The sequence below is a fragment of the Callorhinchus milii genome, unplaced genomic scaffold, assembly GCF_018977255.1.
Source record: "Callorhinchus milii isolate IMCB2004 unplaced genomic scaffold, IMCB_Cmil_1.0 Scaffold11, whole genome shotgun sequence".
NCBI classification, from domain to species: Eukaryota; Metazoa; Chordata; class Chondrichthyes; order Chimaeriformes; family Callorhinchidae; genus Callorhinchus; species Callorhinchus milii.
In genome coordinates, this window is record NW_024704752.1 from 18,708,951 (window position 1) to 18,735,097 (window position 26,147).

At 44.8% G+C, this 26,147-nt stretch overlaps 1 protein-coding gene across 2 annotated transcripts; it reads right to left on the minus strand.

The window, feature by feature from the left end:
• Positions 1-27: 27 nt before the first annotated feature.
• LOC103175648 (TCDD-inducible poly(ADP-ribose) polymerase) lies at positions 28-25,876 on the minus strand. 2 transcript variants are annotated; one of them, XM_007888785.2, is made up of 6 exons: positions 25,793-25,876; positions 22,539-23,642; positions 11,062-11,227; positions 10,108-10,295; positions 5,169-5,444; positions 28-3,405 (listed from the first exon to the last, which is right to left on the minus strand). In XM_007888785.2, exons 2-6 carry the CDS (start codon positions 23,549-23,551, stop codon positions 2,958-2,960), a joined length of 2,091 nt encoding a protein of 696 aa, XP_007886976.1. In that variant the 5' UTR covers positions 23,552-23,642; positions 25,793-25,876; the 3' UTR covers positions 28-2,957. The 2 variants fall into 2 exon arrangements, with proteins under 2 accessions (XP_007886976.1, XP_007886984.1); XM_007888793.2 differs by lacking the exon at positions 25,793-25,876 and adding an exon at positions 24,189-24,295.
• Between the last annotated feature and the right edge of the window lie 271 nt (positions 25,877-26,147).

Consider the following 26,147-nt stretch of genomic DNA (forward strand, 5'->3'; position numbering starts at 1 on the left):
CACAAATAGGACAGATCAGGCGTCAGATAATTTGTCAGGAAATAGGTTAGCTAATTTTATTTACATACATACAGCTCAGCAGTTGACAAAAAGATATACAATATTTATTATACAGAATCCTCATTTATAGGAAGGTCCACAAAAGGTGGTATTGAGTGTGTTATGCTGTTTGTTTCAATAAATAAATAAAAACAGTACCTCGAAAGGAATTTACAGGCCTCTTAAAAGTGGGCAAGAGAACGTCATCACGACTTATAGATAGATGGGGTGTATTCGGTGCCCATTTCAACAAAATGCTTCCAATAATGGAGCTGTTGACACTTACTGTAGAGTGAGATCAGATGTAAGTGACATTAAACTCATTCAGTAGTTTGTGCAGTGGCTTGTTCAAGTTGGCAAAATATCGTCGTAGATAGAAGCTTGTCATTGTGCAAATGATTTCTTTACATCAGTACGCAGAGCTTAAGGAAAGATGCTTCAATGTGTGTAAAGAAGGGAGATTGATATGAAACGATCAAGTATTGTATTGCTACTGTCCGATGTCAAAACGTCAAATTCCAGAATAGTTTGGCCACCGTGTCATAAGATTATCGCGTTACAAATTAAAAGCCTCGATCTGATTCTTAATGCTGTCGGAATCCTGTCTTAACCCTTGAGTTAAAACGTCTTACGTTGCTAATTCAATTAGTAACGTGGCGATCTTTGGTTCCAAAACTGAATCGAAGGATAATTAAACAAATCACTGATCTACTGGAAAGGCCACCTTGAGTTTGGTATCAGTCCGAGTTTCGGATTCAATCATCTGGTACAACACGCCTCACCGTTTAGGTAAATCAAGTACAGGATGTGGATTGAAGCCTCTACAACATTTGGTGTCATGTAAACAGTTTAGATCAAACTGACTTGATTTCCTGGATAAAATGATACCTTTGACCTCAGCCTTGCACTTTGCCAACTGAATATTTTACTTTGCACGACAGTACCTGGGCACCCACTCACACTTTGTTCCAGTGATGACGTTGATATCATTCTACAACTGATCCTAGTGTTAATTTCCCTGGCGAGCCTGGCTTTTTGGATCTGCCCATGACATGCGAACTATACTGCAATTGCAAAATGGGGCAGAACTCAATATATTTCACAAGCGGAGAGGTTTCATGCAGATTAAACTGTGCCGTTGCTGCTTTGACTACGTCTGTCTTGGTTTTCCAAGTTCACGAGAGTGATTTGCAACAAGAATTCTGAAACTCCTAACATGGTTTAAAGATCCTCTCCTCTCCGGGTCAATCACTGTATGTCTGCCTCAAGATGCACCTGCGAAAAAGGCCCTTTAGCGCATTGTTGAACCCTGTCCTCCTAACTCTTTGTTCCATTGGATTTTATTTGGGGGGCATTCCATCGAGGGACCCCTAGGGCAAGCACCCTCACTCAGATCAAAATAAACTCACTCAGATCAGGGTTTCATCTTCTCTTTTCCACACAAAAAAAAACACTACCGGCTGCTTCCTTTTAGCAGTTCTCTTTATTATTCTGTTGTCAGCAAGTTCTCTTTTGTTGGCTTTGATTCTTTTTGAAACAAATATTTTTTTCAAAAAAAGGACATGAAACGTTGCATCACTAATGCCGGACAGAATGCAATTAAAACAACCGAGAAGGCTTTGGTAAACCGAGATTGTCAACACCTCTCTGCTGATTTTTGGGAGGAACAATTTATAATAATATAAAGTATAATAATTTCCAGATGTTTGGTTCTTTTAAGAGCCTGTGTAACTGGTGTGCTACGACTGGCATGTCCTTATACAGTTGTTCCCTAATTATAATCTGATGGTATTTTCGAGCAAGACTGACTCCTTGCCTGTGTAACAGACTTTTTCTTAAGATCGAGTGAGCGAGGTTGGGAGGATGGATCAGTATGAAGCACGGTGGTACTTCCAGCGTTGGAATAAGGATACCTGGTCAGCGATTTCTTTTTACTTTCGTAGAAAATCTTCCAAACCCACACTGGGAACAGGATAGATGTTGGGTTTGAGGAAATTTGTGGTCTTCTCAATTTGATTCCTCAACAGCAACAGAATACTTGAGAGATTAACAAAAAACCTTGGTCAATGCCAATTTATGGTATGACTGATGACATCAAGATGTTTTTGACTCATATTATGCTCTCCTTCATTCCTCGACTTGCTGGCAATTTGACTCGCCCGACTCTCTTTACGTTGTGTGTGAATGTATGAGTGTGTGACCGTTGACTGTCTGGCGGGAGGAATAAAGCAGACACCAAGTAAAGGATCAAGGTAGGTTTGAGTGGAAGTGAAAAGTCTAACAGTGAGACCAGGGAGAGCTGTCACTTCAGTTTACACAACTCTGAGAAAGAGCCAACTAGGCCTTTCTCACGATATGGGCTTCCTTTCTTGTGGCCAACAGCCTGATCTCTGTGGCAGATTTCATCTCCTGCAAACAAGGTAACCTTAGAGCAAGCACTCTGTCGCTGTGGCAGTTGGTGCAACTTGTCTTAACATCACAAGCCGTGTCTCAAGGTTAAAACTTTGGTCTACAAAGTGCTCCGTGTCACATTCCCACAACTTCTGATCATTTCAAAAATAAAACTCTTACTGGAGTTGACTCATCAAGTAAGAATGCGCAGGTTTCTTTCTCAAACACTTCAGCATTGGTTAGAAATGGGCAACATGTTTTTTTCCCTCCGTCTAATATAAATACACATCGGTTCACAAACAAAAAAAAGGCACATGAACAGATGGAACATTGGCCAAGGCAATGTATTTAGTTATTTACACTCGGTCAAGGAACTGCTAGTGCAGGTTGTTCTGCAACAGTGGTCATCGAGAGTTTGATTATTTTGTAAATCCCAGTTATAAGAGACCTCAGTCTATATTGTGTAGATAAGCTTCACTGTAGTATTTTCGGTCTCTCGTTTATCACTGCTGTTCATCACTTGTTTGTCAAACAGTCACCGTGCTTCCAACTTCATCGTACTGAATAACGAAGTAAGGAAAACTCTGGTCATCGTTGAAAATGACAAAAATCTGAGGATCGAGCCAGTTGTCCACACAAGAGTCAAACAAGTCACTGGAAGGATCAGCTGGAGACTGTGACGGAGGTCTCCTCATCGAAGGCTTGCCCAGTGTGTACTTCCCTATCAGCAGCTTTGCTAAGAACATATAATGAATGCCCTCTTTCGATTTCTTGGAAAAGTTATGAGAGTAGCTCGCCTTTCTGGCAAAGTAACTGCCCTGTCCGAACATGGTGGCGTGTTTCCCGCAGACCCTGGGGTCAAAATTGTGCTTGCAAATGGCATTGACTGCGTCCTGGGAGGTCCCGTGAAACAAGTGTCTTTCGTTGAGGATCTTGTCCATTTCTGACATCTTTCTTGACATGTACTCCTTTTTCCTGCAGAAAGGAAGGCAGAAAAAAATGACATTCCGGTCAATCACATAGCAAAACAACAGGCAAAACATGGGTAGAAACTTATTTTTATACAGTCCCAGCTTCTGTCCCAACAGTACTAACCCGAATCTGAGGCGGATTCGAATGGCTGCCACGTTTCATCCACAAAATACACAGTCGATTCACTTTACAGTGTATCCTGTGAAGCGCTTTGAGACATCTCGAAGACGTGATAAAGCACTGTATCAAATGCAAGGATTATTATTCCAGGTATTGAAACATTTTTTGGGGTTCCTTTAAATTTCTGGGACCATATCAAGGCAATGAAGGCAGTCTGTTAGTGTCGAATTGGACAAAGATCTACAATGCACCCTTCACTGCATAAAGCACCAGCTGAATATAGTTGGATAGAACTACAGTGTACTCTTTGCTTGAGCTCACTCATCACAGGAGCCAATGATGACATGGTGTGTAAAGCCAAGAACAAGCCTGCAATTAAGATCTACTCTTACACTAGAACTGACACCAAGTCATTATGCTCCTCAACATCTCTATCAGTCTTTGGTCGTCCAGAACTCCCTTTGATTTGGGTAACGGCTGCTGCTCATGCAGTGCCTTTCACACAAGATGAATGTCTCAAGAGTGCTTCATGTCAACATTGGGGATCACCCAACAGGGAGGGGAGATTAAAAGGGTGTCGGTCAAAGAGATTGCTTTGGGACGTCTTGAAGAAGCAAGAAGCTGAAAGATAAGGGATGTAGGGAGGGAGGAGGGGTGGGTCGGGGGGTGGAGGTGTCAAATATAACCCCAAAACACATGCACATACATTTCCCCTCCCCAAAAGTGATTTGATATCTTTATTACAAAGGTTACAATGTTGAACTTTACTCCTCTTTGCGCTCTCTGCAGTCTTTAACATAAATTCCAAGGAATTGGGAAGCTGTGCATTGCAGGGAAGGATTGCTGAGCATCAGCAGACTCTTAACTCAGAACAAAGCAGCACAAAAGCAATTAGCACTGCAGGATCAGGCAAACTATCTCATTATAGAGGAGCTCAGCCATTTGAGAATACCGCAATTTGCCTTTTCCAGTGTATAATTGCAGCCTAACCCTGTCGTTCTTCAAATAAAAAAATGAAGCCACCTAATTTGAGAATATGAATCAACTGAAGGTGCTCCAGAGAAGAGATCGACTATGGGGACATTCAGACATCAAAGCTCTCTAACACAGAGCTTCACCTGCTGTGTGCCCAGTAATTGCTTCTAATAAACACAACAAGCATTTATACAGTGCCGCTCACACAGCCCTTGACAGTGGTGAAGCACGACGCCTTGCCGGGGGGGGGGGGGGGAGATGACCGTAGGCACAGTCGAAGAGGAAGATCTTCAGGCACGACCTGAAGATGGGGAAGGAAGGGGCGAGGCGGAGGGAGGGATAGAGGAAGACTGTTCCAGAGTTTCATGGCGTAATGGCTAAAATGTGGAGACACACTTCTGTATCACATTATTAAAAAGCACCAAGTAAGAACAAACCAACAACTATAAAACATTGTAAACTGTAGCCAAGGCTGAGAGAGCTATGATCTGTGCAGCCTGTATGTAGACTGGTAATAATAATTGCACTTCATTAATAATAAATAATATTAATAATGATTCCACTATTATTAATGTAAATATATTATCTATTATTAACAGTATTCAGAGTTCGTGAATATGAAAAATAAAATGTAGTCTCATGTTATTTACAATATTACAATGCAAACTTACCGTTTATATTTTTCCCAGAGATAAGGGTTTTGAACTCTATGTATGTTTAGAATTCTAAATTTGGTTTCCGGTATTGTCTTGTGGAAAAGGTTGTACACAGTTTTATAGCTCTTGTCTTCGATGGAAACAGGCACTTGAACAAAATCTTGAGATGGTTCCATTGAAATCCACGTCTCGGGATAGAGGCTTGAGGAGGAAGAGAGAGCAGGGAAGCAGGCTTGTGCAGAAACTGGCCCTTGTGCCTTTTCGATCGGAGCTGACAGCCCAGCTAAAGTCCTGAGAGGGAAAAAAGAACATTAGGGAACCTGCCATATGCTAGTTTTATGGATCCAATATAAGTTAAGTCCAAAAAGAAGTTTAGAATTGGCATCGATCAGATCCGGATCACTAAAAATAGCAATCCACTCTTTATCTCTTTAAGATAGAAAATCCCATTGTGAAGTTGAAAGGATCCCTCCATTTAATAATAATAATAATAATCCTTGCATTGGCTATAGCACCTTATCAAGTCTTTGGGACGTCTCAAAGCGCTTCACAGAATATACTGAAAAGTGTAGTGACTGTATATTTTGTGGTCCAAGCACGGGAGCCAATTACGCACAGCAGCGACGCCAAACAATTGTGGATTGAGTGACCAAATTATTATTTATTTACATTAGAATATACAGCACAGAAACAGGCTATTCAGCCCAACTGGTCTATGCCGGTGTTTATGCTCCACACGAGCCTCCTCCTGCCCTTCGTCAAATAAGCCTTCAAGCTAAGCCTATTTTAGTTCATCAATTGGCATGTGATAGACCCAGCAAAGGTGGTACATCCCAGCTTTTTGCTTTGTGCTTTAAGGAGAGAGGAGAGAGAATGAAAGGCAACCAATCAATATCAGGCCCAAAACAACGTCCATTAAACAGCGCAACTCAGGCAGAGCAGCGCCTGGGAGCACGTAGCCAGCACGGCAAAGCTGTTCAAACTAGCCGCAGAACAAAACTGCTTTGCTTGTGCACCCCCACCCCACCCACCCACCCACAACCCCCGACAATTTGTCTCAACTACTGGTCCATCATCGGCAATTTCAGAAACTCATGACGTCTGTGAGCGAAAGTGGCAATTTAGTGGTAAGTCACGGTCAGTTTTGTGATCAGATCTCCCGCCCCTTCTCTCTCATATTGAACGGGAATGACATGGAATGGACTTCCCAAAACATATCACACGGACAGCGGCCAGTCCGTGGAGTCCTCATCTCTACGTCGACAGTATTCTCAAAGGATAATCTCTATGGCTTAAAGAAAGGGCGATGGGAACAAGGTAACTATGCAGTGAGTGGGCGTGTGTATTGCGTTCGATCATTAACTTGGGATCGAAAACTGTGTAACGAGAGAGTCATTAAACATTACCAGTTAGTCTAATATGCCTGTGGAACGCCGAATCCCTGAGCCAGGTTTTAAGTTAGTTTTTTTTGCCTCCTCCCCTCACTGAATTTCGAAACCATTGCTTCCTCATTCTTATCAACACATGACCTGGCCAGCTCGGGGGACTGGCCAGGAGGACATGTGCCCACACAAAAGGCAGTTAGTTATCAGCCAGCAGAACTCGGTGACCCTGGCCGGTCGGCACACACAGAGAGACAGCCTGTACCGACCGAGTCTCTGGCTGAACAAGCACATTTCTTCATGTTCATGGTGACATGATTGTAAATCGGCCAGACCGACGGAAACTTGGAGGATTCTCGCACCGCTCCCTCCCTCCCTCCTCTCCCCATGGCAATTTATTATGCCATTAACATGAACGCTCCTGGGTCAACGCGAGACTCTGATGCACCACCTCCCGTGAGATACTGCAGGTCAGGATAGATAAGCCTGCTCTACAGGCAGACACCGACAGCATCCGCCTCTTTGCTCGGCCAAATCGCAACGGCAGATGAACCGGCGGCCGGGCGGCTTGTGTTTACATTTGTATCCAGTGACTCCGTCTGGCAGGCTTTGCTGCCAGGCAATCTCAGGAGAATGGATGGGATACAAACCAGTCATTACCATGAGCAGGTCACATGGACAGAGTTAGAAAGAAGGACTGAAACTTCAGGGACATGGAGTCAGGTGGTTTGGTCGGGCTGGATAGGATGGAATAGAGATTATTCTTTGAGAATACTGTCGATGTAGAGATTAGGACTCCACAGACTGGCCGCTGTACGTGTGATGTGTTTTGGGAAGTCCATTCCATTCACACGACAGTAACCCATCCCCTCCTCAGCTCGGCATTTTAAACACAGCCGCGACGCACCAAAAAATATATATACGTGGAGGATCCGAGCCGCATCACTGATATCTCTCGATTGCATGAAGGCAGGGAGAAGACAGGACAAAGACTGATTTGGGAGAGGGAGGGGAGAGGGGAGGGGTGGGGTCAGGCACCATGTACACAGCAGTGGTTTGTTTCACTGTATGATCACATGTACTAATGATATATTGTCAGCACTACAGCTTCTAGTGGAAATTACATAGCGTGAAAACATATAATCAGTGCTTCTGCTGAATTTGAGGTTACTGAGCTCAGGGAGACCTAAATAATCCAGAGATAAGTTTGGGAGCATATAATGGGGAAGGAACACATCCCACTGCACAGTAAATGACAGCAAAGTATCTTCTACGACGGTCTATAACTTCTCCAAACCAAAGTGCAGGCAAGTCCCCATAGCTACAACAGCAACAAACAAATGATACTTACACAGCGCCTTTCGTGTTGGGAGGATTGTAAATAGTTATCATTATAGTATAAGAATCATTAGTATTAATCATGTAGTGAATAGATGAATTAAGCAGAATGAATTAAAGAAATAAAAACTGCCATGTGACGCACACACACACAGTCCTGGTAAAGAGGCACTGAATGAGGAGGAGGTCACTGGAATGTGATCCATGGCCAGGGAAGATAAGGATAGCTGGATCTGGAGGATGGATGGGAGGCCATCTGCACTTACAAGGGCATGTGACCTATGAGCAGGAGAGATAGGAACCCGGGATAAATGGACCAGGAGAATGGATGGGATACAAACCAGTCATTAAAACTTACAGTGAGCAGGTTACATGGACAGAGTTAGAAAGAAGGACTGAAACTTCAGGGACCTGGAGTCAGGTGGTTTGGTCGGGCTGGATAGGATGGAATAGGAAGAGGATTGTCCTTTTGCAGTAGCTACCCTAGCTGGTACAAGGAGAAACAACTTGAAGATGGGGAAAGAATGCCTGGGAAAAGTGCAGAGAGCGGGAAAGAAGTCATGAAAAAAAAGAGTTAGAACACAGATGGCTGGCGAAAAAAGGTATAAAAATCGCGATAGCCAAAACCAGTTTTTTGAAGAGCCGCTGAGGAGTCTCTGGGGAGAGAAAGAGGACAAACCTCTACAGAGAGGAAGAAGAGTGCCTGTGAGGAAAAGAGGACAAGTCCAGCTCTCGCCGGAGTGGACCATCACGAGGTGTTTGCAGCTCACCAGAGACAGGGTTTAACTTTTGTGCCAGCCTTAGAACTTGGTCACGATTTCCTGCCTGCTGGGTAGTATCTCTCCTACTGACTAAAACACGCACCCAACATACATACAAAATAGTTAGAGATTATTTAGGCACATTTCATTACATCGCATCATTTTTTTTTACATGCGTTTAGAATTTTAGTATTGAATGTATCTCGTTAAGATTGTGCTTCAGAAGTCATTTAAGCGCGACGAGTAATGATAATGCGTCGGGTGTAATGTGATGCTTTCGCTTGTGTGGTTTTATAATTGCTAATAAAACATTTTAATAATATTCAATTTCACAGGATGTCCCAAAGCACTGGACGGTTTAGGGTGTATACCTGAGCTGGAGGTTGGGTTCAGGAGGGCAGGGAAGACATATAAACTGGCCATATCCCCAGTACAACCTTCATAGACAGAAGGGATAATTTATGGGTCTACAGAATGTTGATACAAGATAGATTATTACAGCGTACAGGGAGGCCATTTGACCCATTGTGACTGTGGAGCCAGTTATCTGATGCATTGCTGGCTCCTGTGGAAAGCTTCCTTTTTAATTTTAATTGCAATATATATATATATATCTTGATCTTATAGAAACATATAAGATTATTGGGGCTTGACAGAGTGGACAGTGTGAGACTGTTTCCCCTGGTAGAAGAATCTATAACTAGAGGTCACAGTCTTAAGATTAAGGGTCAGTCTTTTTGAACAGAGTTGAGGAAACACTTCTTCACTCAGAGGGTAGTGAATTTATGGAATTCTCTACCCCAGAGGCTGTGGATGCTCAGTCCTTGAACATATTCAAGACTGAGATTGATAGATTTCTAAAGGATAGAGGGATTAAGGGATATGGGGATAAGGCGGGTAAATAGAGTTAGGTGAAAAGATCAGCCATGATCTTATTGAATGGCGGGGCAGGCTCAGGGGGCAATGGCCTACTCCTGCTCCTAATTCCTATGTTCCTATATATATATATATATATATATATAAATTTTGCATCCAAAGGCAGAAACGTACAATAGTTATATGGCGGTTAGAAGCTAACAATGCTGAACTGATCTCCATTTATCTTAATTACATGATCTTACCAAATGTATTTAGAAATTAAGATTATCCATTCCACTCCCCCACCACACTCTAGAACAACAACAATTTTACATTTCATTTATATATAGTGCCGTTTGCGTCCCAAAGCTTTTCACAACTTTGGCTGGCTACTTTCAACAGACGAAAGAAATCCAGGCACCTTTCCATCCCCCAGGCAAAATGATTTGCTCTGACCGCGACTGCAAATCAAAGTCAATTAAAATTAAAAAGGAAGCTTTCCACAAGGGCCAGCAATTAAATGTGACTCGATAACAGGATAGTCAGTTACCCAGTACAACACCATGGTACACGTAAGATGATAGGATGCGTCAAACAATCTATTTTGGGACTTACTGTAAATATGGCAGCAGCAGGATTGGGGAGCGAAACAGAGGACGCCTGATGATCCGTCGCCTTGTACCAAAGATCACGTTCTGCTGAAAACCTTCCCTTAAGTTCAGGATATATCGGTTTTGTTGCATAAGGAAACATATCTCACTCATACCTCGAGACGAGGCTTCTTCAATGCATCGGACAACTGCCTGCAAGTAACAAATCAACACAACATTATTAACACGGCCATAGGAAGGTTATTGCAAGCGAAAGACCTGGGTTTGATTCTGGGCAGGGCGAGAGCTTGGGCAAGTGTCCTTACTCCCACACGCCTGAAAATAATCCCTCAAGAAAAAAACCCAATAATAAATTGGTCACTTCAATCCACGACTGTTTGTGGGACACTGCTGTGCGCAAATGCAATGTGTTGTTGTTGTTACTAATATTGGGGATACAGATCAACACCGGAACTGAACTGTTTTACCAGGAACAATGATTTTTTTGAATGAAGCAGCATCATGCTGAGATTTCCACGGTTAATTAAATATGTGCTGATATCTTGCCTGAGTTTGAGCACAAGGCAAGGGTTTCATAAGAGGTCAAGTGGTCAATTTCCCTTTAAGTCCCGAGAAACGGTTTTTGATTCAAAGATCTTTTCTGTTAAAAATTAGGTCTTAACTTAGATTTACGAGTTGGCAAAAGCTGACACTTTGCATACTTTTGCAGATAGTTTTACATCTTAACGAAACAAAGAAAAAGCTAGCATGACCTTTCCCCAGCACCATTTTGGTACAATTTGGCTATGTACAGAGAAGAACAGAATGTTAAGCACAACTTGTTACAGACCAACTTGACAGACTGGAAAATTATGCAACCCTTTATATTTTCAGGAACTTTTACATATTGTATTGAGTGTATTTTTTTGTGTAAAAAAAAATGGATGAGCAAACACGAAGGCCCTGTGGTGCGCATTACCTCCGAATACTCCCTCCAGCCAAAATGCTCCCTGCAATAGTACTTCCAAACCGTGTGGAATTTTGATCCCAGATTTGTGAAGGAAGCAGTGGATAATCTCCGCACTTGGTTGAATTCTACATCGTAAACTGTCATGGAGTTCAGATCCAACGGGAAAACACGCCCCCTGAGAAAACAGGCAAAAAGAAAATGACATCATTAGCGTCACTGTAAACTTTACTTTCCTGGAATTAATAGAAAGCAGCGGTGGACACTCGCAAGGCCAAAGGAGTTAACTTTGCCGTCTGCATATGATTAGCAGATTTATGCCAGGGAAAACCCAAGCTTATGTTTTATTTTTCTCCAGTTACAGCAATCAGTCACAGGGATTCATCCGGTTGTTGATTAATCAAGGAACGGGAGAACAATTCCCGCAAAAAAACAAATAGAAATATGGGGATCATTTTCCCATATTTCGCCCACAAAACACACAGTCAATTCACTTTATCCTGTGAAGCACTTTGAGACTCTCAATGACGTGATAAAGCACTATATCAAATGTGAGGATTATTCTTATTCTAAGATCTCAAGTGATGTAACATCTTGAAAGATTTCAGTTACCAGAGAATGTACTGAACTGCAGATTGGAAAGCGCAGCATCGCAGACCTGCAGAACAGCACAGTTTTTAAAGTGAAGCCTTCTTTGATAATTGTATGTTCATATTTGTGCAGTTAAGTCATAGATTTGACGTGCTGAATGGGATTATAAATGGTTGCACATGAGAAATGGGCAGTGGCTGGGCTAACGCAATCATTTGACTTTTTCGGTGTTGGTGAGATGCAACATGCAAGAACCCGCAAAACATCTGCAGTACAAACGATCAACAGATGATAAAATCTTGCTGGTAGCAATAAGCTATAGCCACAGTGTGCAAAACACACGACACCGGCTCCCCACACTGCTGGTAATTTTAGGTTAGCTCGCCTTCGTTTGAAAGAAGCTGAAGCTCACAACGGAATTAGATTCTGATAATATTAAAAAATATCAGGAAGTTACACTGTAATTAAGCTAAATGAGAGCTAAATGTAGATGGATACTGGTCAAAGGCAGATTTCAGTTTTCAAAACAGGTAAAGCGAGAGGACCTGGGTTCGATTCCTGGGCAGGGCGAAACATTGGGCAAGCTTCCTTACTCCACACATCTCTGTTTACCTAGAAACAAGTAGGAACCCGGTTGTTAGACGATTGGTGGATGGCTTTTGCGGGGGTTATAATCCCTTCAAAAAATAAATAAAAATGATAATGATTTGGTCACTCAATAAACGATGGTTTGTGGGACACTGCTGGGCACAATTGCCTGCCGTGTATCAGCCACAAAATATACAGTATACACTGTGAAGAGTTTTGAAACATGGCGCTAAGGAGTTATATCAAATGTGAGGATTATTATATAGATAAAGTGGACAGCTGGAAGCTTCTCGCCAGCTTTATCACATCTCGTCAATGTGACCGATCCATGAGCTGAAAGGCAGACAAACTTCTCAGCAGAGGAGCTATTCATAGCTGTTTATGACTGAATTAGATTGGAGAGCACTACACCCCACATTGGGTTTGGGTTCCAATTGAGTAGGAGTCTGTCCACCCCTCCCCCACATCTGGTGGCTTGTGGCAACGGAATGGAAAAGCTGGTCCTCGAATGAATGGTTTTAGTGCCTGTGTTCGATCGCACGCACGGAGTCAACAAACAGGTTGCTTTGTTGCTCTCCGATAAGAGGTCAGAACTGTGACCACAGGACCGTGAAGCCAGTCTTTCACATGACACTAGGGCTTCCTGTGAAAGTCAGTGGTTCCAATTCATAGCATATGAGACGATCTGAAGTCTACAGCAATATAGATGCCACACTAGGGGAAAACTGCCTTTCTTTCATCTGGGGAACTAAGGAAGCTCTCTGGACGCTACTCTGCGTAAGGGGCACTGTATAAATGCAAGTTGTTGTTGTTGTTATTAGGAATAAGACTACCAAGCATCTCCTTCATTGAAGACTAAGTGACTTTAGTGATGAACTGGATTCACATTTGGTTTAATACAATAGTTACAGTCATAAGAGGAGTTCAGGAAATCAAACTATCGATTGCAGAACTCAATATAGCTCAATCTGCGTGAACTTTGTTTTTGCTTCGTATTCAAATCTGCACTTCCTCACACTTCATTGCTTCTAATCTAAAAGCATTTCAAATCTCAATACTCGTGGCGCTGTGAACAAAACCAAACGACAAGCCAAAGGCCTGAATTTACAAACCACACCCGTGCTATTCATCAGCTATGCAAACAAGACGGGCCTATTTACATGTAGGTGATTTACAAAACGAACGAGAGATTTCCCAGCTCATCAAAACTGACAGCTCGCTCCTGAAAAATTCAATATTAAAATGCTTAAGTCTCTCTCACAGGCCACCTCAGTCTCTCTCCCTTTCCGTGGGGCTGCCTTAAGCCCACAGCTAGTATTACTGCTGCAAACTGTTCCCACACTCAGTCTCGTGTTTCAAAAGTTATTTTAATTTGACTAACTCTGTTCCACTGACCCTACGGACGGCTTCACTTCAAAGTCCATTTACACCCCCAGAGCTCCAAAGGGCGACTGCAGCTACAATTGGGATGACTGGACTTCCAGTAACAAGCTCAAGCTGTTTTGAGAACAATCACCAAGTGTTCAACATTGAAAAATAAATATTGATTACATTTTGAAAAGCAAAGCTATTTATTTTGCTAACTCGATCATTTTGTTTCCTTAAACATAGAATTAAAGGTAGTTTTCCCACTGCTTAATGAATGAATGAGTGAATGAAAGAGGAAGGTAAATACTTCATGGGTAGGTAGGTATTCTCCTGAGAGCATACCACAACTTCATTATACAATGGAAATACAACAGACTATGTTAAGGTTACTGTGTGTTCATGCGGAATTCATCCCATTCCAATGAATGGAAAGAAACTAACAAGGAAATTGACAACCTTTCCAGGTTATGCTTCGGTTACACTTCCAGCTTCATTCTATTTAATGGTGGTACTTTCCCCACATTCTGTAATAAAATAATAAGTCCTTGCATTTCACCCTGGGCCTATTATGCCGAAATGTCTCACAGCGCTTTAAAGGCAATGGTTTGCAAGTGTAGTGACTGCGAGAAGGATCCAGTGAATCATCTCCCGCCTCCCTTCTGCAGAATATACTCTGGAGTGTATTTTGAGGGAGAAACACGGCAGTCAAATGCGTACAGCAGTGTCCCACAAACAGTCGTGGATTGAGTGAACCACATTATTATTATTTTTTTTAAAAATTATTTTGTTTTGAAGGCAGCAATAAACAAGTCAAATAGAACGCTGGGAGACACTGACAAATCATCAGATTCCCAGTGTTTGAGCTGTACCGTCTCAAGTTAGCTCACACCAAGAATACTTTGTATAATTCTCACTACTGTGACATAAAATATACAGCCAACTCACTCTACAGCAAAGCACTTGGCGTGAAGCGCTTTGAGACATCTCAAAGATGTGATAAGGCGTTGTACCAAATGCAAGGATTATTATAATAAGCGAACTGGCCAGGAACTGGTCGAGAGGCAGCTCAGGGGAGAGCGAGCAGGCTTATCCTCAGTGGTTAGAGGACTGAAAAGTATGAGAAACAACAAGATAAGCTAGGATTCTTCACCTTGAAAAGAGACGTGCACCTTTGCAGAGGTTTATAAACTTCTGAATGGGAATGGAGGGAATCCAGGACAATGTTTTCAGATAAGAAAAGGCCACAGAATGTAAGGGCAACAGGTTCAGGATTGTGAAGGGTAAGACAGACAGACAGATAGCCATGATACCATGACGTTTTTTTTTAAAAAGTCATATAGTATAACAGCCGGAATGGCTTACAAGTTATTCTGGAAAGGTGAGATCAAATAAGCCAAAGGGTTTTTTCCTCGTTTCTATTCACAAACGTCTGCGCTGAATAAATTAGATACAATGCAACATTCTTCAAGGCCAATGTCATTTAGTTGGTAGCACAACAACTTGTATTTACACAGTGCCCTTCAAGCGGGGTAGTGTCCCGGAGAGCTTGACCGTAGCAGAGTCTGGACCCCGAGCCAGGGGGAGAGGGTGGGGTTGGGGGAAGTGACCGTAAGCACGATCAAAAGGGAAGGGCTTTAGGCGGGAGTTGAAAGTGGGGAGGGAGGGGGCAAGGCGGGGGGATTGAGGGAGAGAGCTCCAGAGTTTCGGCCACCGATGGTGGAGAGGAGGAGACGAGGGACAAACAGGAAGCTGGAGCCAGCTGTGGGGAGGTATCAGTTGGTGGAATTGGGGTGGGGGGGGGGGAGGTGGTAAGCAGATTGGAGAGGGAGGGAGGTGCGAGGCCATGAAAGGATTTGAAAATGAGTGAGAGGATCTTGAAATCGATCTGTCCGGTAGTTGGGAGCCAGTGAAGCCTGGCAAGGACTGGTAGAAGTATTCACAATGGACATGACTTGGTATCGGACATTATTATAATGGTGTCCTCAATGCATTGATTGATCTGTCTGTGACCTGTACCTTTTACTTCAGTTTACAATCAAGTGGTTTAATATTGGTATACAAGCAAACAACAACACAAGAGAGGGAAATCAAGTAGCTGGGCTGTTTAAACCTCCACAGGGAAAGAATCGTCATTTCAAAAGTGTCTGGGTTCATCGTATTATGAGAATATCCTTACGTTATAAACATTTTGCATTGGGAGACTTCTCGAAGCACTTTCACACAGTATACTGTAAAGTGTAGTGACCGTTTGCGGGACCAGCAGTGCCGTGTGCAAATTGCCTGTTGCATTCACCGACAAAATACACAGCCATGAAGTGACTCATGATGATGTTAATCTGAGAGATTGTTGGCGAGGAGATAAAACTTTTCTCTTTTTGAGAAGCGCCAAGGGACCTTTAACCTTTAACGTCCACCTGAGCAGGCAGACGGGACCTTGTTTTAACGTCTTGCACGAAGGCCAGCACCTCTGACAATGCAGCACATCCAAGTGCCCTGACTGTGCGAGTTCAAAGTCCCGATGTGGAGCTTGAAGCCACAACCTTCTGACTGACTCACATTCGAGGCGAGAATGCTGAGGCAGGCTGACGTACGCATATGCACCACAGGAGCTGCAACACATCTGTACCTTTGCAATACATCTGCAACGTATAAACTTGAAAGCAGATCAATAAGATTCAGTGACTGATCAGCAAACTTACTCCAGAGGCCAACATTGTTTTCTCGGCATTTTTCAGAGACAGCCCGATATGGCTGTTCTAAGGACACTCAGGACTACCCCTATTGAGGTTACACCCCTTTTAACAACGATTTCAGAAGTGGGTGAAAGTTCAGTGGTGCACGTAAAAACTTGAACGTTTGCAATACTTTTCATACCACACTCCTGCCCAAGACATCACGAGAGAAAGGGTTTCAAAAGGAAAAAAAAATTGTGTTCGTCTGTTAAAGGTGGCCATTATTTCTCTCGATACAGTATACAAACCAGAATAAAAATTTGACCTGGTCAGTTTGAACATTTTTAACAGTCCTAGACTTGGGTGTGGGGGGAGGGAATTTATTTTAAGCGACGCTATGTCAAAAATGCTTAGAAATATAATAAAGTCTAAGGCACGCCGATTCAGACAACTTCAACATGGGCACCGTCATGATTTGATTCCGTATCCAAATGTAGTCCTGGTTCAACCTCAAATGATCGAAGTCCAGAAAGCCTCTGGTTTCCTTCATTCTCGGATCAGCCCTGATATCTCCAGCCCTGATATCTCAGCCCTGTTGGGACACGTTTGCTACGAGACATGAAACAGGAGAACACATCGACAAGGATGCTCTCAGCTGGCAGACTGTGACTGACAGCAGGACACGACCCATGTGGGACACTGCCCAGTCCCCTCTCTTAAAGGAACAGGAGGAGGCCATTCAGCCCCTCGAACCTGCTTCTATAAGCATTCTATAAGATCACGGCTGATCTGTACCTCAACTCCAATTACCTGCCCTTGCCCCGTATCCCTCGATACCCTGACCTAACAACAACAACAAATATCTCTCTTTAACACGCACGTCCCATTCTGCACGTAGATCACAAATGTCCTTGTGACCACACTGAGGGCTCAGCTCAGGAACCATACAAATGGAATTCGGTCCCACTACCCACTTATCACACAGTGTTCATTGTGAAACCCTGCGGTTTGGTGCAGGCAACATGTTCCACCCAATTGTCAGGGCAGAAAGGACGTGAATTGTATTTTTATCTTGGACACTAGGAAAAGCCGGAGTCTGAAATCAGCAGTGTGTGGGGTATCACTTGCAACCGTTTCATGAAACAATAATTATTATTTTCCTGTCTTTCTTTTTTATTTAAATTTTTTTCGAGGCAGCAACGTAATGCACTTCAATATGAAACAAAACCTTTGAATGGTCTCACAGAGGACTAACTACAGCACTGTTTAACCTTAATAACTGTAGCATTGCCCCTCCTCTCTAACTCTTCGCCCCCACCACCCTCTCTCCTCATACACACACCCCTACTACTCACACACTACATATACACACCCTAACACACACGCTCCCAATCCATGTGTCTCAAGGTTATTTCTATCCTATGAGAAACAATCAGAAGTTTAATGAGCCTGTGTTGTCAGCTGTTTCTAACCAAACAAATCCTGTTTACACAACCGTTCAGCCATTGTGACAATGTCACCGCACTGACATCACCACCACATGCCCCACTGCTAACTCTGAGACCAGAAGGTTTATTGCAGTTGCTGATGGGTGGCTGGGAAAGGGCCGGGTTCACATGCTCTGCTTACCAAGAGATTCCTTGAACCGTTTCAAAATTCAAGCCTGACCCAGAGAGAGGCTTTCATGTGAAAACTCCTCATGTGAAAACTCCTCGTTAAGCTCTCTCCTTTTTTTAAAAAAAAAGAAACTTGTGTTCCCCTCTTTGATTTCGATCTCGAGTTTACTGCTCAGACAAACAGCACACAGACACCATTGTTATGGTAACAGCTTGGCCCTGTTTGTCAGTCGTTACCAACATTGTGCAACCCCACCCCAAGCACCCCTCACTCCCTCCCTCCCCACCCACCCACCCTCCCACTGACCAACCGACTGACACACACACACACAATGTTGGGTCTATTTGGTTTGCATAGCAACCATGCTTTGCTCCATCCACATGGAGAACCTCCGCAACACTTTCTTTTAACAAAGCAGAACATCGGGGGATAAAACAATAATTATCAGAGTTGCAGATCAGTGGAGCCTTTGTCCTCGGTGAGGGAATCATTCAGATCCAGATTGCATTGCGGACTTGTTTTTTTAACTATATATATATAAAATTAAAAAAAGTGATCTGTGCAGGCAACTCCCCTTCAGTCTTTTATACTGTTAAAACAAACCAGAGAGAGCAAAAGCAAGCACAAGCAGGGCCAGCCCTTACAAATGCCTCGAGGCTACATGGAGGATTAGAGGTTTTATACTTGATCCTGTGCGCTGCAGTAGTGTGAGCATGTTCATCATTGTTCAGTGCTGATAATCAAGGTGAACTTTCCCCGAGCCCTTTACCCACATGCTCTGGGTTCTTTACAGCAAGCAACCCCTCTGTTCCAGGTCATAGAAACAGGAGGAGGCTATTCAGCCCCTCAAGCCTGTTCCACCATTCAATAAGCTCATGGCTGATCTGTAACTCAAGTCCAATTATCCACCTTTTCCCTGTATTCCCGATACCCGATCTAACAAACATCTCTCCACCTCAGTCTTGAAAATGTGAATGGATCCAGCCATAATCCACAGCCTTTTGGGGGAGGGAGGGAGAGAGTTCCAGATTTCCACGAGCCTTTGGGTGAAAATCTGCATCAGGCCATTGTTTCAACAATAAGTCGGTCGCTAACACTGCAGCTGCTTTCCAGACATTTTCTGAAAATAAAGACACTCCCTAATGTACACAGGATGCAACTGGCATCAACATATTTAAGGGAGTGTCTGTATTTCCATAATCCAATGGTGAGTGCACTCTCAGCTTTGTGGCTTCCACACAACATTTGGGATGTATTAACAAATCGGCTTCGTACAAATTCCACCTTGACAGGGCAATAGATATTAATCATACAACACCACCACCCTGCACTGATAGAGCGCCCTTCACACAGGGGAGCGCCCCGGGGGGCTTGACAGTAGCAGAGTCTGACCCTAAGCCAGGGGGAGAGGGAGGAGGAGGTGACCATAAGCACCATCAAAAAGAAAGGTCTTTAGGTAGGTGGGGTTCGAAGGTAGGGGTCAAGGCAGAGGAGAGAGTCCAGGAGGGAGAGAAGACGGGGAGGGCAGTAGGAAAGAAGGAGTGAGTGGGAGTAACGAATGTTAGGGAGTAGGAGCATTTTGAGGTGTGGTGGGGGCTCAGGTCAGGGGCAGCAGCCAAACATGTATGCCCATCATTATTCTGAAAGCTAGTTCTCTAATAAGTTTTTTTTATTTAGAAAAAGTATATATACACACACACATATATATATATTATATATTTACACACACTCTGTCTTCCTTTGGAGTCTTCTCGAATCAGGTTAGTGTCAGTCAGATATCACTGGAGACAATTAGCCCTGACACTGCACTGAATGATAGGAGCTCCCTACAGATTTGGGTCACCTATGATGTAAAGAAGGCAATGAAGGCAAGCAGAGAAGCGACATTAAGGTGGTAATTTGTACGTCATACATATTTATAAGAGGGCCGGGGTGGGGGGGTGTTGGAAATCTATCCCACAAAGGCGAACGTGTTTAAACTGTGTGCAAGTAATAGAATTTTTTTTGTTTCTTTTCTAAATTCAGTTGGAAGCCAAAGAGGCACTTTTAATGATGCATTAATTATTCAGACAAACAATTCAGCTATCGGGGCGGCGTGGAGAAAAAAAAATACTTTTAATAGAACAAAACATTTCAAATGGAAAAATTGGCCGGCACTCAATAGAAATGATACCCTCCCCCACCCCCCAATTTGGTAATCAAAGAAGGCGAGGCGTCTATCAATGCATCGACTCTTGTTTGTAATGTTGGTGGCAGAGCACAGTGGTGTACCGAGCGATGGGCTGTGGCACAAAGTGGTAGGAAATGGGCGGGTGTCTGCAGTTACCCAGAAGTTCCGGTCTTAAACTACGCCACCGTGAAGTAGGCAGGAAATCAGCTGCTTCCCAACAGTGTGACAGAGAGCACCATCACTCTCCCCTCCCCCACACTCCCCCATTAAACAACATAAAGCCCACCGTTCCCTGGCTGAGCAAGGCACCTCCTAGTGGCTGGATTATTAAGAACCTTATTAACAAATGCCTGATTACTGCTATACCCTTCTGTTATCCTGCCTGGTCAAAGAATGGAAGGAAGCCCACAAGACATGCGGTCAAGTCACTCTACAGTGTATACTGAGAAGCGCTTTGAGACGTCTCGAAGATGTGGTCAGGCGCTGCATCAGACGCCAGGATTATTATTATCATAAAATGGGGCGTCCCATTATACCATAAACAAAGGTCCGCGTAACTATTTGGTTTCCAACCAAGTCAGGCACAGACCCCAAAAAAAAAACCTCCTCGTCACGGCCTTTAGTGACAGATTCAGTGGCAATCCCTGCTGTGCAGTCTCTACAGGTCAGTGCATTGCAATGTGCCCACAGCCACTCAGTTTGCTAACGGGGTAGGAATCTACACCCAGGGCTCAAAGCGGGGCAGCACAGTGATCCCATACCTGCACATTCCACACGAGCATTTCAACTCTGGAATGTGGCACCGTCTGCTTTCAAAAACCTGTATGTTTTTATAGAGCCACTCTGAACCCACATATTTTTAATGGGAAACTAATGTGCAGAGTATCTATTTACAAAGCCCGCCCGACGTGATAAAATGACTGTGGTTCAGCAAATGCATCGACACTTATATCCATCCGAGCTTGACAAGTAATGCCCGACAGAGAAATCAGTTGACTGTTGATTTTTTTTTATCATTATTTAAACTCGGCTTTTCTGTTGAAAGAACTGCTGATCGGACGTTTTTCTTGTACGCAAACAGATTTTCACTAACGCTAGGCTGACCACGAGCGATTAATGGCATTAGCCAGGCTGCCCCAATGTGCTACATTGCTCACAGTCCAGATAGTTAGGGGTTTAACTCGCATCCAGCGCTGACTTAGCTGATTCCTAATGTGTGCTGATATTACCTGGGGAGCAGGTCGGAGGTGCTATAAATTGATGTGATCATTGTGGTTAAGGCAGGAGGAACAAGGAACAAAAAGGAGAGAGAGAAACGGAGGGTGGTGGTGGCGGGGGGTGGGGTGGGGAATGGGGGAAATCAGTCAAGGTTCCTGCTCCTGATTACCATCCAGTGACCCTTTGCTGAGAGGGGATGGGAGGCGGGGGGAAGGGAGAGAGAGAGAGAGAGAGAGTCTGCGGATGTCAGGCAAAGAGACAGCTTAGCTGTGGCCTTGGCTGCCCTCCACAATCAAATGGTCTCGTCAACTTTCACCATTGTAGGCGTGAAGAATGCTGCTCTGTGCAAGGTTACTGCACGGGGCTGCCGACATCTGTCTGGAGGTGTTACTCAGGCGAAAAATAAGCCCCAGGAAAGCGTTGTTAACCAAATAGTGAGTGTGTGCGGTAACCAGGCAGGCGAGGTGACACTGCACTACTCCTCATACCAGCAACCCTGCAGAGCAGCGCAGGGCAGGGCGCGCTGTTATCTGCATCGCGTTACTATAGAAACCCAACAGCAGGGCTGAGTTTGTGCTTCAGTGCAGTGGAATTCAACAGACTGACAAACAGCCGAAGCAGCTACTGTCCCGAGGCACTTGGAGAGATGTCGACAAAAAAAATTGGAGCGGGGGGGGGGTGGGGCGGGGGAACAAAAAGAGCGAGGGCGGGGGGGGGGGGGGTGGATTTTTTATATATTAAAATAAACGCAGAGATCAACACGCAATCGGCTGCTGCGTTTCACCCACAGGATACAGGCGGTTCACTTTACAGTATATATTCTGTGAAGCGCTTTGAGACGTCTTGCAGACGTGATAAGGCGCTGTATCGAATACAGGGATTATTGTTGTGTTGTTACTCGGCACGCTGAAAAACAAAGCCACTTCTTGGGTGGCTGCTGCGCAAAGTGAAAATGGAGGTGGGACACGGCAATAATAATAGTTTGGTTTCCTGTTACTTTGAATAATCCGTGAAGCGCTTTGAGATGTCTCGATGATGCCATAAGGCGCTATATGCCACGCACAATTGACTGGCGCGTTTCGCCCATAAAACACACCCTCACTAGACTTTACAGTAAATCCTGCGAAGCACTTTGGGAGAAGTCTTGACCAGGCGCTATAAATGGGGCGTCCCATTATACACAACACAATCGAATGCAAGGATTATTATTATTATTATATCAAATGTGAGCATCAGTATTATTAATTATTATGATTACTACTCACTGATATCGAAGCTTGACCTGATCATTGTCGGGATTGCAGTACAGCCTCTCCAGGTGTTCCTGCGCCTCTTCAGAGATTCCCTGCCAGGTGTGGCTGGCAATGTCCCTGAGCTGCCAGTGGTAAGGCAGGACGGTGTGGTGTTTGGGGCAGTCGCTGCCATAGGCACACTTGCCCTGCAGGAACTCGTCGCACACTTGCACCCCTTCCTCGCTGTGCGTGTGATACTGCAGCTGAGTCAAGAGGTCAAAGACCAAGTCGATAGACGCCTCCTCGCTCTTATCCTGGAAGATGCCACCGTCAACAGCAGCGGCTGCCACCTTGAGGTCCTCTTCTGCCCCACTCTGGCCCAACAGCAGCAAGTCGTGGGAGCCTGGGATCTGATGATACAGAGGAGTGGGGCAATCGGTAGCCATTGGATTGCCATTGACATCTTGGCCAGGACATGTCTGGTTTTGGAAAGGTGAGTTGGCAGAAGGTCCCACCACCATGGGCGTCTCTGCGGGTGTGAAGCTGTGCTGCAGAACCACCGTCTGGTGTTGGAGCTGCAGTTGCAAAGCTGTCTCCCCAACTACAGGCACCCCAGACCCCTCGCCATCGCTCCCCGGCTGTTGGTGGTGGTGGTGGTGGGGGCTGTTGTCATCACTTTCCTCCCCCTCCTCCTCCTCTTCCTCCTCCGTCTTCTTCTCTTTCTTCAGAGCCTCGAACAAGATACCACCAACACTTCCAGCTCTGTCTCTAACACCGTCTAACTTGTCTGAGCGCAGCAGGCTGGTGAGGATGAAGCTCAGGGCACGTAGGTTCCTCACCTCCAGCTTCCTCTGAGCGTGTTTCTTCTTCAGGATGACATTGATGAGCGGCACCTTGTTGGGGATGGCAATAGGCTGGGCTAGCTCCTGCTGGAAGCTAACAGGAGGAGCCAGGCTCAGCTCTGTGGTGCACTGAGAGCTGAGCAGAGCAGTAGCATTGCTGCTGGGCTCTGCCTGTGCCCCACACACATGCAAACTCTTCTCCATTTGCTTTGCTCCTTTTTTTCTTTCTCCCCTTCTCTCTCGCTCTCCTTTTACCCGTCCTCCTTCTCCACTTTACAAATCCAATCTCGCCGACCTGTTGACAAGAGGGGTGATGGATTGCCTTAACGATTAAACCAGTGTGTGCGTGTGCGGCTGTGTGCTGTTGTGTGTTCCTTGCAAATGCATTCAGTACGAGACCAGATTCAAATCTCTTCCAACTCCTCCCTCTCTCGCCCTCTCTCTCTACGTTTTATTCCTTCCTTCCTCCCCTCCTCCTCACAGCACGTAGGGCAAAAGTTCCCAACCAAATGCAGTGTCAATTAATTCCCAAAAAAAACTTTGTACTGTGCGTGCAGAATGGGATGCTCCCTGCAAAATAGGCTTACGGGTGAAGGGAAGGGAAGAGAAGAGGGGGGGGTGTGAGAAGATGAGCTCTGGGGAAAGAAAGGAGGAAAAATGAAAAGGAAAGTAAGACAAAAAATAAGGGAGAGGGGAGAATGGAAGGAGGCGGTTGTGTGTAGAGGCGATTGGGTGCAATTTAGGATTTTGGGGGCTTTATTAGGTCTCTCTTGTCCCGACAGCTACACTAATTAACTAACTAACTAACGAAGTAACTCACTAACTAACCAACCAAACAAACCTGCAGCGACTGACTGCAAACTTCACGGAACAAGAGGCTGACTCATATGTTAGAGGCGAAGTAGTCACACACGCACACAAAAGGGAACCACACACACACACACACACACACCCAGAGTCACACACACAGTCTCACACACACGCACAGTCTCTCACACACACGCACAGAGTCACACACACACGCACAGAGTCACACACACACGCACAGAGTCACACACACACGCACAGAGTCACACACACAGTCACACACACAGTCACAGTCTCTCTCACACACAGTCACACACACACACAGTCACACAGTCTCTCACACACACAGTCTCTCACACACACAGTCTCTCACACACACAGTCTCTCACACACACAGTCTCTCACACACACAGTCTCTCACACACACAGTCTCTCACACACACACACAGTCTCACACACACACACACAGTCTCACACACACACACACAGTCTCACACACACACACACAGTCTCACACACACACACACAGTCTCACACACACACACACAGTCTCACACACACACACAGTCTCACACACACACACAGTCTCACACACACACACACAGTCACACACACACACACACAGTCACACACACACACACACAGTCACACACACACACACACAGAGTCACACACACACACACACACACACACAGAGTCACACACACACAGTCTCACACACACACACACACAGAGTCACACACACACACACACACAGAGTCACACACACACACACACAGAGTCACACACACACACACACAGAGTCACACACACAGTCTCACACACACACAAACGGGAACTAGAAAGAGTCCTTCTGTGATCACTAACTGAAACCTCTCCTCCCCCCAGAATACAGCCCTCACCCACAGGGCGGCTGTGTCCCGCAGCACCAACACCAGGACCTCCTGATCTCTTTACCAGAGACACTTTCTTGGAACTTTTAACACTAGAGTTTGAAACGTGTGAAAATGACCTTTCTGTTCCCCCTCTAAACCAAACAGACAATCTGCTAAAACACTACAGCAATTTAACAAGAGAGAGGGGTGGGGGCGACAGTGACAAGTGTAGAGCTGGAAAGTATTGAGTTGTAAATAGTACAACGAAGAATAAAAAGCTGAGCAGCGGATGGATTAGTGCGTTTCGCCCACAAAATACAGTTAATTCACTTTACAGGGTATCCTTTGAAGCGTTGTGAGAGTCTGTCTTGAAGACGTGATAAGGCACTGTATCAAATGCAAAGACTATTATAGCTCTCTCTCTCACACACGCACTCGCTCAATGGAACTAAACCATGCACACACTTAGCTCACACATACACAGGAAGCACATGCACACGCACACACTTAGCACACACGGGAGGCACGCACACACGGGAACAAAACCGAGCACGCACACTCAACTCACACTCACACACGCACAAGTAAACCAAACTGCACACCAGTGCCTCGGGATGTGAAAGGCGCTATACAGATGTAATCATGTTGTTGGTGTTGCACATACACTCAACTCACACGGGAACCAAACTGCACACACACTCACTCACACTCACACTGCACTGATTGATAAACGGTGCAAGTTACAAAGTGTCTCAAAACTTACAGCCAAAGAAGAGCGAGTGGTGGTGTTTCCCAAAGGGTCAGAGCTTGGCTTGGCTGGTTGGGTTGGTTGGTTGGGTTGGTTGGGTGGTTGGCTTGGCTTGGCTGGTTGTGTTGGCTTGGCTTGGCTTGGCTGGTTGGGTTGGGTGGTTGGTTTGGCTGGTTGGGTTGGTTGTGTTGGGTAGTTGGCTTGGCTTGGCTTGGCTGGTTGTGTTGGCTTGGCTTGGCTTGGTTTGCTGCTGCTGCTGATCACAAAACCCTCTCTCAGCTCAGCTCAGGTCCTGCAGACAGAACAGAACAGAGCAGATCTGAAATCCTCTGTTCAGCCTCTCACAATGTTTCGAGGGAGAATTACATTG

Excerpts from the sequence above, each read along its gene's own strand:
- LOC103175648 (XM_007888785.2), bottom strand. The coding sequence starts at position 23,551 with ATGGAGAAGAGTTTGCATGTGTGTGGGGCACAGGCAGAGCCCAGCAGC. Across the intron at positions 10,296-11,061 it reads GCTGGAGGGAGTATTCGGAG|GCAGTTGTCCGATGCATTGA; the intron begins GTAATGCGCACC and ends TGTTACTTGCAG. Across the intron at positions 5,445-10,107 it reads CTGCTGCTGCCATATTTACA|GACTTTAGCTGGGCTGTCAG; the intron begins GTAAGTCCCAAA and ends TTTCCCTCTCAG.